The sequence below is a fragment of the Melospiza georgiana genome, chromosome W, assembly GCF_028018845.1.
Source record: "Melospiza georgiana isolate bMelGeo1 chromosome W, bMelGeo1.pri, whole genome shotgun sequence".
Lineage (NCBI taxonomy): Eukaryota > Metazoa > Chordata > Aves > Passeriformes > Passerellidae > Melospiza > Melospiza georgiana.
This window is the reverse complement of record NC_080464.1, coordinates 1,415,577-1,429,724: the sequence shown is the minus strand read 5'-3', so window position 1 is coordinate 1,429,724 and position 14,148 is coordinate 1,415,577. Positions and strand designations below refer to the sequence as shown.

Sequence of the window (14,148 nt, the reverse complement as noted above, 5' to 3'; positions counted from 1 at the left end):
GGATTCATCACTCTCGAGTGAAGAAGGCCCCAGAAGCCCCTTGGAGAGTGACATCAGGAGACAATGAACTGAGACTAAAACTTACTCAGGCAAAACGAGTATATTGCGGTCAGGAGTAGCTCATACTTTGATTTACAGAATTGTTTTGTATGTAATTATAACTGAAGTTTTAGAACTAGAGAGTACCTCTATCCAAAGCAATGCTGAATGGCCTTGGTCCCAGTCTTTTAATCAGTATACTGGATCTATGGGAGAGCTTTCTGAGATAAAGGATTTAAACCTATTCACTGTAGTAATCCACGAGAATCAGGTATATGAGGAACAAGAATGGCACGAACAGGAACTGTGGACACTTCAAGGGATCAGAGGAGAAGAAATCAAAGAAGAGTACTTAGTGGCCAATAGGAAGGCTTATGAGAGACCAGATGCAATTAGTGTCTCCACCTCTCCTGGTGTATACAAACACCAGGAAGTTTGTGATAGCCTAAGTGCATCAGACTGTTGGTGTAATTTCACCTTGATACAGCCCGTAGAAGTGACTTGCCTTTGGACTCAAGATGCTATCAGACTCTCATTTAAATTCAAAGTAGACACTGCACTTTTTACAACGGCAGGACCTTATACAACCCACACTGAGACTCAAATAGTTCAGACTCAACCCAAACTTGAACCTGAAGTGCATGAAATAGGTCCCTAAGTAGTAAAGAATGTGAGTAAACAACAACTATTGTTCAATCCAGAATGGTCTCTCAAATGTGTTGAGTTGCTAACGCAAATTAACATCTCCAAAATTCAACCAGCCTGCTCCTCTTTCTTAAGAACATCCTTTGAGGGCTGGACAACATAGTTACAAAGACAGGTATACCTCAGGAGCAGAATAAGAAAGGATCTAACTGGGATATTAGGGACAGGATTAGGAGTTTTAAATGGAATTGATTCAGAAATACTGATGAATAAACTGGCCACTGCAGCAAGTGGCCTAACAAAATTGAAGCAGCCTTTACAGTGATCTCTATTAGCATTAGGAACTAGCCAGTGGCAGATTTCAAAAGTACTGCCAAAGTGAGAAAGACCAGGGACCAAGACCACAAGTTAATGGTAGAAGCATTTAGTACAGTTCAAGATAATGTGTCTTTAGCTTTCAGTTTTATACAAGCACAGTTATGGATGCAGGCAACAGCAGCTCTGATCTACGAGAAAGGGGTGAAGGTAATTTTCCAGCTGAAATTCAGAAAATTGTCTGGGATAATGCGATAGATTTTGAAAGGAAGTTTCAATCCTGGTAGACTATGGTAAATTTCACCTATGATCCTGCTTCTAATGTGACCACTGCCTTTCTGCTTACCATACGTAATGCCACTGTTTATGTTATCCATCCCATCATTGCACTAGGATTAAATAATGAAAAAACAATGCTCTACCCTTCAGAACATAGAATGTGGGCACAAAAAGTGAATGAAAAGTAGCAAACAGTAAACTTAGAGTCCTGCATTACTAGAGAACAGCTAGAATTCATTTGTGAAAGCAATACTGTTAATGCCCAGGATGTGTGTCTAGACACTGAACAGAGTATTTGCCACTTCAAAATTCAGCTAGCCACTGACCAGAGAACTGTGCTCGTGTATACTGATAAAAGTTGTGTGTGCCTGAGATCTGCTTGTGCTGCTATAAAGATTGATAACAATGATGTTATTTCGTCAAGCAGAAATAATTTTAATTTTTGTATTTGTAATTTGTTAAGATTATCAGGTGTGGGTTTTCATACTTAGCCCGAGTGACATCCCACCAGTTGATTAAAACCAATTACACAATGTACCACAGACTATCACCTACTCCTATTAGAATGGACCTTACATTAGTAAAACAATTAATTAAGCACCAAGACCTACTGGGGATCAGGAAGGAAATCCAAGGAAGTGGAAAGAAAACCTTAATTACTGTCCAACATGATACAAAAGAAATAACCAGAATTCTACAGAGAATAAAACAAAATGCAGATCACCACTGGTGGGATGTGATCTTTAGGTGGTCACCAACTGCAAATGGAATCTTTATTAAGTTGTGTCATCCCATTGTAGTTTTGTTAATATTAGTTAAAATAAGTTTAGGATTATCCATTATATTGCTAATTTGGAATTGGAGAATACTACAGCACCTAACAGTGTTAACTTCCTTATCAAACGTAAATGGCAAAGCACTAAAGTATTCTTATTGTCATAAGAATTTGCATGAAGTAAAAGAATTTACTTCCTCCTTTTTAGGAAAGAGGGGAATGAGGCAAAGTGGAAAATTTTTCAGAGTAGAAATCCATTTTGATTTAGGTGAAATGTACATCTTTGAGTTAAGTCTGTAGTTTGAAACATAGCTATGTAGCCTGACTGCAAGGCCTAGGCTGTCTAGGCTCAGGGATTCAGTGAAGGACAGAGATAAGGGGGCGGGGAGGGAGACACAGAAAGTGATAAAGAGAGACAGAGAGACTGCTGTGAGAGCAAGTCAACCTGACCCAGGAATTCTTTCTGATAAAGAACTAGCGGCAAATGTCACACGAAATTTGTAAAAATGAATATGTATAAACCTATTTTGAAATTATATGCATATGTATTTGAGAGGAGGAGAAAAAGGGACCTGAAGTTCCCAGAAGTACACATGTCATTTTAGGGGAACGATTCCCACATGCGTCCAGCGCTGTAATAAACATACCGGCTTTACAACTTTCACAAAAGTTGTGGAGTTTTTGGCTATATCTCCGCAAAACAGTAATTCCTGTAGAAACACTCGAGAAAGTCAAAGAGGCAGCTGAAAAAGCATTATTTTCCCTCCAACCCGAGGGGCCTTTTGAGCCTTATAGTAAGATCAAGCAGCTACCATCAGAGGCTTTCTTGAAATTTGTACAAAGGTTTAACTAGAGCTATTGAAATACAAGTTTAAAAAGAGAATACAAGGGAAGAGGTTTTAGAGGAAATGGCATTTACAAATGCAAATGAGCAGTGTCGAGCGGCAATTTTGAGTCTTCCCCTAGAAACCCCCCCCACTAAAAAATATGCTTCTAGTCTGTAACAGGAAAGTGCCTCTGATGAGTGTTGCTGAAGACACCAGACCAAGGATGCTGCCAAGACCACCTCAGCATGTCGCCGTTGTCCAGCCCTGCGCCCATTCCCTCAGCACAGCAGTACCCTGAGCAGCAGCGAAGACCAGCAATGGTTGACCCCACAAAGCCATGCCTGCTTTGCAATAACCTTGGGCACTGGAGTAGCCAGTGCCCCCTGAAAAAACAATTTGATGAATTTAGAAATAGCAGGGGAGAAGAACTGCAAGCACTCCCACAGGGTCAACAACAACAAAAAAACTGAAAGGGGAGCGCCAGCCTGCCAGGCATGCAGACACAAAAGGAGCAGGCCAAGGGAATAAGGGAAGCAAAATAAACCAAGCACGCAGTAATGTTAATATTTCTGTAAGTGAAGCAGATGCTTCAAAGACCATGTCTGCTGGTCCATTGTTGCAAGTGAAACAAAATAACCTTTGTTATGATTTAGGTGAACCCATGTTAGCCACATATTCTGTCAATGAGCCTTACAGGTTGCAGCTGACAGAGTCACTCCACCTGAAAAGCACTGACTGGCATTTTGGCTCCGTCAATCCAGAACAGAAGGGTACTTGGCACTGAATTCATTGTAAGTACATCGTCATTGGGGACACCAAACACACACCACAAGAGATCGAAATTGCTCCAGGAATGACAACATCAGATCCTGAGCAATTCGTTCTCGGGCTGCACTGTTTCAACCCACCCGTGTTTCTTCCCAAGGGACAAATTGTTGCCCAAGCTATCCCTGTGCCGTGTTTACCTGAAGGCACAAAAAACAAGGGTCCACAGTCGCCCGGGTCCAAGTTATTGGGAAGGACAAACCCAAAATCTGGTGTAATGTCAGTGGGGGTGAGGAGTCCAAACGCATTGAGATGCTTGTAGACACAGATGCAGACTGCACAGTGATCCCAGTACAAGACTGACCAGCACAATGGCCTTTGCAAAACGTTGCTGGTGACGTTCGAGGTGTAGAAGGTCTGCAATTGGCGAGACAATCCAAGAGCGTCATCCAAATTGAGGGACCAAATGGACAATTGGCAAATATCTGTCCATTTGTGTTAGATTATTTGGAACCATTGTTAGGGAGAGATTTAATGGCCCAGTGGGGTGTCACAATTGATATTCCAGACTCTCCACAGCATTTTTGCACAGCAGTCATTGAACAGCGCCCCGCCCAAAAACTGAAGTGGAAATCAGACAAACCAGTTGAGGTGAAACAATGGCCACTCAGTAAACAAAAAATAAAGGTGCTCAAGGAGCTAGTGGAAGAACAACTAAAAAAGGGTCAAATTGTGCAGACCACATCCCCGTGGAACTCTCCAGTGTTTGTCATCCAAAAGGCTGACAAAAAGAGATGGCGGCTCCTCCACGACCTCCGACAAATTAATAATGTCATTAAAGATATGGGCTCTCCCCAACCTGGTATGCCATTCCCAACTATGCTTTCCCAGGATTGGAAATTGGCTGCTATTGATATAAAAGATTGTTTTTTCCAAACTCCCCCACACCCTGACAATGCACCGCGTTTCACATTCTCGGTCCCTACCATCAACATGGAAGCCCCTATGAAATGGTACCATTGGACAGTTCTTCCTCAGAGACTGAAGGTCTTGCCAGCAATCTGCCAGCGGTATGTCTCTTCCCTGCTTTCCCCAGTGCGTGCAGACACAGAAAAGGCCATCATCTATCATTATATGGACGATATCCTTGTGTGTGCTCCCAAAGATGATTTACTTACACATGCGCTTGACCTAATGATCAATGCATTGATTGTTGCAGAGTTCGAGCTCCAGGAAAAGAAAATTCAAAAGATGCCACCTTGGAAATATTTGGGCTTAGAAATTGGAAACAGGACCATTGTTCCCCAAAAACTAGAAATCAATCCAAAGATCAAGACCCTTGCGGATGTCCACAAGTTGTGTGGGTCTTTGAATTGGGTATGGCCATGGCTAGGTCTGACTAATGAAGACCTTGCCCCTCTTTTCAATTTATTGAAAGGGGGAGAGGACCCGGGTGCTCCTAGGTCCATTACCCCAGAGGCACGGAAAGCTCTAGAAAAGGTTCAAATTGCAATGTCCACAAGACAGGCCCACCGATGTTGGCCTGACCTGCCATTCAAATTTATCATCCTAGGTAAGTTGTCACACCTCCATGGAATCATTTTCCAGTGGGAGGAAAAACAAACACCTAAGGCAAAAGAAACACCACAAAAGGGCCAGGACCAGGGGGACCCTCTCTCGATCATAGAATGGGTTTTCCTCAGTCACAAAAGGTCCAAGAGAATGACAAAGCCTCAAGAGCTGGTAGCAGAACTGATCCGGAAAGCAAGGACCCGGATCAGGGAGTTAGCAGGATGTGACTCTGAGTGCATTCACATTCCAGTTGAGTTATATTCGGGCCAAAATACTATGCAAATGTTGGAACAATTGTTCCGAGAAAATGAAGTGTTGCAGTTTGCTCTAGATTCCTACTCAGGACAAATTTCTGTCCAGAGGCCTGCCCACAAAATGTTCGAACAAGATGTTCAATTCACTCTGAAATTGAGAAGTGCTCTAAGTAGGAAACCTTTAAAAAAGGCTCTGACTGTTTTTACAGATGGGTCTGGGAAGTCCCACAAGTCCGTTATGACTTGGAATGATCCTCAAACCCAGCAGTGGGAGACGGACATTGCTGAGGTGGAAGGTTCACCTCAAGTTGCTGAATTGGCTGCGGTTGTTAGGGCTTTTGAAAAGTTCTCAGAACCATTCAATCTGATTATGGATTCTGCATATGTGGCAGGAGTAGTATCCAGGGCAGATCAAGCAATACTGCAAGAAGTGTCTAACATCGCACTTTTCGAATTGCTCTCAAAACTTGTAAAGTTAGTCACCCACCGAGAGCAACCATTTTATGTGATGCACGTCAGGTCACACACTGACTTGCCAGGGTTTATCGCTGAAGGCAACAGAAGAGCAGATGCTCTTGCTGCACCTGCAGTGATGGCCACTTTCCCAAATGTTTTTGAACAGGCAAAAATCAGCCACCAGCTTTTCCACCAAAATGCACCTGGCCTGGTTCGTCAGTTTCACATCACTCGAGAACAGGCCAAAGCGATTGTGGCCACATGCCCAAATTGCCAACAACATGCACTCCCTACAGTGAGTACGGGAGCAAACCCAAGGGGACTGAACAGTTGTGAACTGTGGCAAACAGATGTAACACACATACAGTCTTTTGGACGGCAGAAATATGTTCATGTTAGTGTAGATACCTTTTCTGGAGCGGTCTATGCCATTGCCCACACAGGAGAATCATCTATCGATGCCATTAAGCACCTCTTACAGGCTTTTTCTTTCATGGGCATCCCCAAGGAGCTGAAAACTGATAATGGGCCTGCTTATAAATCCAAGGAATTCGGGAGCTTCCTGCAGCAATGGGGAGTAGAGCACAAAACTGGCATCCCCTACTCCCCTACAGGTCGAGCCATAGTAGAAAGGGCTCACCGTGATATCAAAAGAGTCCTGGACCAGCAACATCAGGTTCTGAAGGTGGAACCTCCCCACATCTGATTGTCCAGGGCGCTGTTCACAATCAGTTTTCTGAACTTTTCTTTTGACAGCCTGAATCCACCCATCCTACACCACTTTGGGGGGAGCAGTCATAGGTTGATGAAAGAAAAACCTCCGGTTTTAGTAAAGGACCCTGAGTCTTGGAAAACAGTGGGACCTTACAAATTGGTTACTTGGGGACGTGGATATGCCTGTGTGTCCACCCCCTCTGGTTTAAAGTGGGTTCCTTCCAAATGGGTAAAGCCTTATGTTCCCAAGGTCTCAGAGAAATCTACAGAAGCACCCCAGGTTGATAATGCTGCCTGGAGAAGGAAATGCCGCACGCGTTCTCTGGAGGGAATTCCATTTAAGCCTATCTGGAATAGTTCATAATATATGTTTGTCTTAAGTTTCCTTTTATCGGTTTAGATCCCTCTGTTCGTGTGCAGTCTCGAGACACCATGAGACCAAGGCTGCTCCTCGTCCTACTTGCGATCATTTCTCCAGCGATCTCCTGGATAGTCCCTCAGCCCTTGGACAAGATCACATTTGTCTCTCCACAGCGACAGCCTCTGACCCCTGTCAACTTGCCTGGTGGGAGTTCCTTTCAAATCCTCAGAGTTCCCAAATGAAATGTGGAGTGCTTTAAATAAGTGAACCTACTCCCACCTTCCCCTGGCCGTTACCCTGCTGACAATCCTTTACTGTTTTTGCAGGAGTGGGCGAGAAAGTTGCCAGTGCCAAAAAGGGAGCCACAAGATTTCCATCTCTTAGGCTCCATGAATGCAACCTTTTGCATTCACTTTAAATTCAATTCCCAGTTAGCATATAATGAAGCTAAGCAAAACATTTATCCTGACCCTAGCAACTCACACTACACAGACAAAAACTGGTGTGAAAATTCAGTCCTAGTCATGCACTCATCAGGTGGTGATTATAAGCCTCGTGAACTCCCAAGAGGTGTGTTTTTAATATGTGGAGACAGAGCATGGGCAGGTCTCCCTCCTCGTTTGCTTGGAGGTCCACGTACCTTTGGCAAGCTGAGCCTGTTAACCCCAAATCGAACAAATCTAATACATTGGCTATCCAAAAAAGAGACCTAAGGCAATTAGACCCTGACTGTAATTCGGAAATTGTTCACTGGTCCAGACTTAAGGCCACTGCAATTACAGTCCTTCTGCCGTGGATCTCGGCAGCAAAAAGCATGGGAGAATTAGGCCGATTGGAATGTTGGGTTGCAAAACAGGCAAATCTCACTTCTACTGCCCTGAGTGACCTCTTATCGGATGAGGAAATTACCAGGCAAGCCACCATTCTGAATAGGGTAGCCACAGACTATCTGCTCCTTCTGCACAACCATTGCTGTGAAGAATTTGAAGATCTCTGCTGCCTCAACCTGTCATCAAAAGCAGAGAACATCCATGCCACAATCGACAAGATGAAAACCATGGTGAGCGACATCAAGAGAGAAACTGACGACTGGCTGAGTGGACTGTTCAAGGGCTGGGGACTCTCGGGCTGGTTGGGATCTATTCTGAAAACTGTGTTTTTAGTACTGTTTATATTAGTTCTTGTTGTAGTTGTTAGCATTGTTTTTGGACTAATCAAACGCATGGTTCTCAAGTTAATTTTAAGCTCATCTCCCCCTCCTGAAGTTTACCATTTGGAAGCCCTTAGTGCTCCAATGGATGACATGGAAGCCTCAGTGGAAAACACTGACCGTCCTGTAGAGGAGGAACCGATTCACCAACCATAGTTTGGCGAGCACTCTGCATCACAAACCCAGTCCTCTTCTTTTTAAACAAAACTAGGGGGAGATGTTGCAGTGTGTTGCAATTTCCTGTTTTAGACTTCCCAGTCCCCCAGGTGTGCCAACCTCTCCTTTCCCCTCCACCTTGCTCCCTTGCTAGGTGCTGTCCGTCAATCTTAACATTCCAGCAAGGGCGTCGTGTGATAGGCAGAAGTTCAAAAGATGCTTCTCAGTCCTAGGGTCATTGGCCTGTCTATGTGTCATTGTCCCCTGAGACCCTCCCCCTCCCACCTGGTTGGTGGCTCACCTATCCTTTCCCTCCCCCCTCCCTGTGGGCTTTAATGGACATTGAGGCCATGCGGTCGGTTATTCTGTGGAGCTGTTACAAGATTCAGAGATCTGTGACCCTGGAATAAAAATCTGGATTAAACCCTCCGCAGAATCCGTCTCCTTTTCCTCTTCACCTAGCCTAAGGACTTTCACCAGAGGTAAAACTGAGTTCTTATTAGCCTGGACTTGTTCCAAGTGCCTACTTGCAACATCCATCCAGCCAGAGGAATCTCTGTGGTGAAATACCACAGCTGCCACCTCTGTCCAAGCAGCAGGGGCCAGACGAGCCCAGGCATGTTCCATCCGGTAATATTGGGATCTTATTCCAATAACTATGTCCTCTTTAAATTTAACATGGTATTCTCTAATTGTCCTCCAGTGCTCTGGTTTGTGTCATGGTTATCTTATCACTTGGACAGGTCAGTCGGTGTATGGCCTTACACTGTTCGTCTAAGTTACAAAAAGCCCTTTTCACATCTTATGTTTTACTAAGGTCTATAGTACAATACATTCATTACCATACTATTTCTATAAGAGATACATAGATATTATATTCATTACACTACTATTTCTATGAGCAATACAGGGCATACTTAAGCTGATTATGATATATTAACAAGCAGCTAGAAAGAATTATGATTTTTACTATACTAAATACTTATAATCAATAACAACATGCAAAAGCTAATACATAAATGTGAAAGCCAGTATTATCTGGTCATTTTTAACAATCTTAAATCCAAGTACTAACATAGCTGTAAGTGCTGCCATTTCAAGGTCTGCCTTAAAGATCTGTACTGGAAACTGTTTTCCAATATGACCTCTAGTTAAAATTAAATAGAGCTCTCTAATAGTATTAAGTGATCTTAGTATTTTCTGCTACATTAATTGATTACATTTAGTAATTCAGCTTCCTCCTAAAGCCTAAATAGCAAGTGTCCAAAAATTGATTTTTTTAAAAAGTGCACAAGCACCGCCTAGAAAGTACCAAAAAAATTCAGGGGCACAAGAAGTGGCAAGCTGTCCAATTAATGTTGTTAAGAGTTAATGTATCAAAAATTCAAAGTTTAGCTCGATTTTGCTTGGATAGCAAAGACCCAAACATTTCCTAATTTCAATGAGAAAGCTGACCTTGTTTTAGAGTCATGATTTCTTGTATTGCTTGAAATGCTCCAATAAATTTGTGGTTTATTCCGATATAATTACCATGAACCCAGAAAAAAAATCCTGCTGATTCCAACAGTACAGACAGTTATTTAGATAAAACAATTGAGCATCTCATATACAAAAGGGTTGGCATAATAAAGGCACATATAGTGGGATTACACAAAAGACCCTTCCTGTTGTTATTGTCTGAAGTATCATGAAGGAACGCTGCTACATTTTAAGATTTGTTAGTTCTCACTGTTCTACAAAAGTGCTGATGCTCCAATTTCTTTAGTGCACCAGAAATGCTGAAACAAACCTATGCAAAAATATAAAACCCCTAGAACACTATTTATGTAAATGCCCCTGCAGCATGTAATGTCACAAAATAACAATCTTCAATACACTGAAAGAGTAAAGCAATGTGTATAATGCTTTTTGTTGCTGTTGTTGTTAAACGCTTGGACGGCTTTGCTTGGTTTTAATTAAAAATAATAGCGTTTTCCTTGCACATACATTTTTTCATCCCTTCTTCACTTCCTGTCAGATCAGCAGTCCCACTGAGCCTGAACAGCAGCAGCAGAATTATGGTAAGCAAGTACTGAGCTGTCAATCACAGACTAGGCTGGAGCAGGACTGGCCTAAACAGGCACGAGCACATCCCCTACCAACCACTCATATACATACAATCTACATTACACCCCACTACATTTGCTCAGCAACTCTGCTCACAGTCTGGCCTGACTACCACAGAGGTAAGGAGAAAGGGGGAGGGCCATCACCCACGCCTCACCATCCACTCTCCTCATACCACAGGGCCATGCTGCTGGCTTGCCCCGTGTAGACACCCCAGTCCTGCACTTCTCTCAGGAGCATGTGCTGACCATTACTGAAATGCGATTACAGATCGTGCTGGCCAGGGGCATGGGCCAGGAGAGATAACTGAGTGAGCGATGCAAGAGGCCGTGGGGCCGTGTGTCCCAACGGCCGCCCCTGCTCACAACTCCTTGCTGGCCCAGTGGATGTGCACGGCAGGAGCTTGAATACTTCTGTCTGTCCCCAGAGGTGGGCATTCTCAAGAAAGGCAATGTGCCCTCTGCAGCCACTTCGCTCCGCCTCCCAGCACACACTAGAGAGCGGGCAAAGGAACTTCCCCCATGTCCCAGGCCCCTACAATCAGCGGCTGGCATCACCTTGGCAACAGGCTAACAAACCCCAGCAGGCCAGTGACAAGGCAGGGACAGGGAGTGGTGTTCCAGACTATGGTAGGGTACAAGGCATAGAGTTAAACTCCACTCTGTGCAGCGAGTGTTCACAGTCCTGCCTGCAGCCAAGGGAAGGACAGTGGTGTCTCGGGACAACTGCTTAAGATTGTACGTGCTGCACATGCAGCACCAGTCTTGCTTCTGGTGTTGGAATGCGTCAGATCTGTCCCTTCCCTGCCACCATTTGTTCCCTTTCCAGACAAAACCAAGCACCTACTATCGAGGTCAGCATTTGGATCTACAGGCCACATAGAAAGTCATTGCGTCTGCTTAAGTTGACAGAAGCATAGGATCTCTTTCTTACTTGCAAGGATACATCCTGCTTTGAGTGACTCCTGCATGCTTGCCTGTTTCTGTCATCTGCAAGCCAGAGGTGAATGAATTTTTCGCGTGAGAGAATTATTTCTAAGGCAGCAGTATAAAGAACATGTGAACTGGTGTCGTGGGTTGACAGCCTTTATCCCAATATCGTGTGTTGTGTCTGGCAGCTGTGCCTTTTCTCTCTTCCCCCCCCCCGGCCGTCTTGCTGCGGCGGGGCGGGGAAGAGAGGGGGGGAGTGTTTGACCAGGCCTTTTTGGCTTTTGGCTTTTTGCTGCTTGGCTTGGCTAGCCGCTTTGCTTGCTTGCTTTCTGCTTTTTGCGCTGTTTTTTTTCTTTTCTTTTGTTCCCTCTTTCTTACCCTCCCCTGAAGATACTGGACCGGTTCCGGACCTGACCTGAGACGTCCAGGACACCTGGAGCTTGCAAGAGAAGCTTGAAGCCCTCACCATACACAGTCTGTTTCTTTCCTTTTCTTGTGTTGGGGAGTGTTCTTTTGTTACTTGTAAATAAATAGGTTTTGTTTTCCACTTTGCTCCTCCGAGAAATTCCTTCCCGAACCCGGTGTTGGGGGAGGGGTGGTTGGAGGTTTGTTTTGTTTTGGGGGGCTCCCTTTTGGAGATTTCCCCTAATTTGTCCTAAACCAGGACAACTGGAAAGACATCTCATGAGCGACCCGAGCTTGCTTGCATCATGGTAGCATAATTAAAATCAATAGCAACTGCTTTGTAGAAGATTTCTGCAGTAAATATCTTAAAAAATAAAAAAACAAAACAAAGACACACACACACAAAAAAACAACAACCCCCCCCGCCCCCAACAAAGTCAAAACAACACATTTTCTCGTTCTAAGAATTGAGTCATTACCACCACCGGACTGTGCAACCAATATGCAGAGAGAAGGAATACTCCCTCCCTTCTTCCCGGGACAGGCCCCAAACAGGATTGAACCGCTTCTAACAAAGGACAAAGGGTGGAAACTTCAGAAATAACAAGCTTAGAGTCCCTTGTACTTTCACAACGTAACTATGCAAACAATAGATTAGCAAATTTAAGACCCACAGTCCCACTCACAATGTAATACCCCATTTCCATACCCCAAAATAAGGGAATTTGCAGGGCACTTTCCATTTCTATAGGAGCTTAGCAGACCAGGTTTTCATTGAATGCAGGTTCCAGAACTCTTCAACTCAGAAGCGATGCTCCATTCATACAACCATGGCCTCTTATTTGGCCTTTCAGACAGATTTTTACATCTGGGTCCCCCATAGAGGAGTTGAATAAAAGAAATTAAAGTAATTTACAAGTATACTAGTTTAGAACAAAGGAAGAAATGGAAAATTACGGGTGCAGTAGTGATAGCATATCAAAGTAATCCACGGGAAATCTTTTATCTGCCAACAATGAATCAACCTCAAAAATAATTCTGCAAGTCAGACCTGTATCTGTTATGTGTCAAAACGTCTAATGGTACATCTTAATTACACTTATGATTTGATAGGATGCTACCAAGAAAATTATTTACTACATATCTGGTTTTGACTCAACAGCTATTTTCCCCATAGAGAAACAAATCACACTAATATTGCTAAAAAAAAAAAGGAATTTTATATTACAAAACACATATTAAAAAACAATGTAAATCCTTATGAAAAGACTGTTAAAAGGCAGGTATTTCTTAAAAGTCCTGTCTTCAGGTACTTTGAAAATGCACCTCAACATGCTTTTAAGTAAATGTTCAAATAGTCAAAAATACAACCTAAGAATGTAACCAGCATTTCCTCATCTTTAGAAATAGTGAACACTCTGAGACTGCGTATTAAGGAGGGATAAACCAAGCAAAGATACATCTTTTTCTGGAAATATGTCTGCATGTAATGAATGAATAAGCAAAAAGCTTACCTCTTGCACGCCCGACTAGAACGTCCTTATAGTTAAAATACTCGACTTCTTCAGTGTAATTTTGTGTATAGGCAGTGTTGGATCCAGCATTCCTAGATTCGCTCCAACGTACTTTTGCATGTCCTCTTGCATGAATTTTAAGAGCTTTCACTCTAATTTCCCCAGTAACTTCTAAACTGATCCTTCCTGAGACTGTGTCCCCGCTAGAATACACGGGGATATTGCTGTTACTGAGACAGTCAAAGCTTATTGTCAAACTCTTCACCTTCCCCAGCACCATGATTTTTAACGAAATGTATAAAAATATACTGCAAGGAAAACAAAAAAAAATCAAGGTCTCATACAAAACGCGACCTTCACGTTACACTGAACAACGCCTCTGCTGCGTAGAGCCTGCCAACCAGATCAGCGTGTCCCCTACGAACGCTTCATCGGAATTGCTGAGAAGACAACGACAGCCGCCCAACACTACGATATCCGTACAAAGGCAGCTGGCCCGCACGCTGCCAGGTCACTTTAAGAACAGCTTTGTGAAAAACAACCACCCCCGCTCATGCGCGAAGCGAGTCGTAGCGGCGGTTTCCTCCACCGCTTGCCTGTCTTTCCTGCCGCGTTCGGTTTTTTTTTGTGTTATCGCTTTCATCTCATGCAGAGAGAGCACTCCCTGGTGGAGTCAGGGCTCTGCTACGAGTTCGCAGTATGGTATTGAAATACGTACTGAAGAACTGAGAGAAAAACGTCGGGGGGAGGGGGCGCTAGGGCTCCTTGTCCACAGGGTCATCTCAATCTCATCTCATCTCATCTGTCACGGCCTGGGGATCCTGGC

At 43.7% G+C, this 14,148-nt stretch overlaps 1 protein-coding gene across 1 annotated transcript in view; it reads right to left on the bottom strand.

Moving 5' to 3' along the window:
* LOC131095427 (arrestin domain-containing protein 3-like) overlaps nucleotides 1–13,602 on the bottom strand; it is a 37,715-nt gene extending 24,113 nt beyond the window's left edge. The window contains exon 1 of the mRNA XM_058043128.1: nucleotides 13,323–13,602. Within this exon, the coding sequence (XP_057899111.1) occupies nucleotides 13,323–13,602 (280 nt within the window). The remainder of the gene's footprint in view (nucleotides 1–13,322) is intronic.
* Nucleotides 13,603–14,148: the final 546 nt, after the last annotated feature.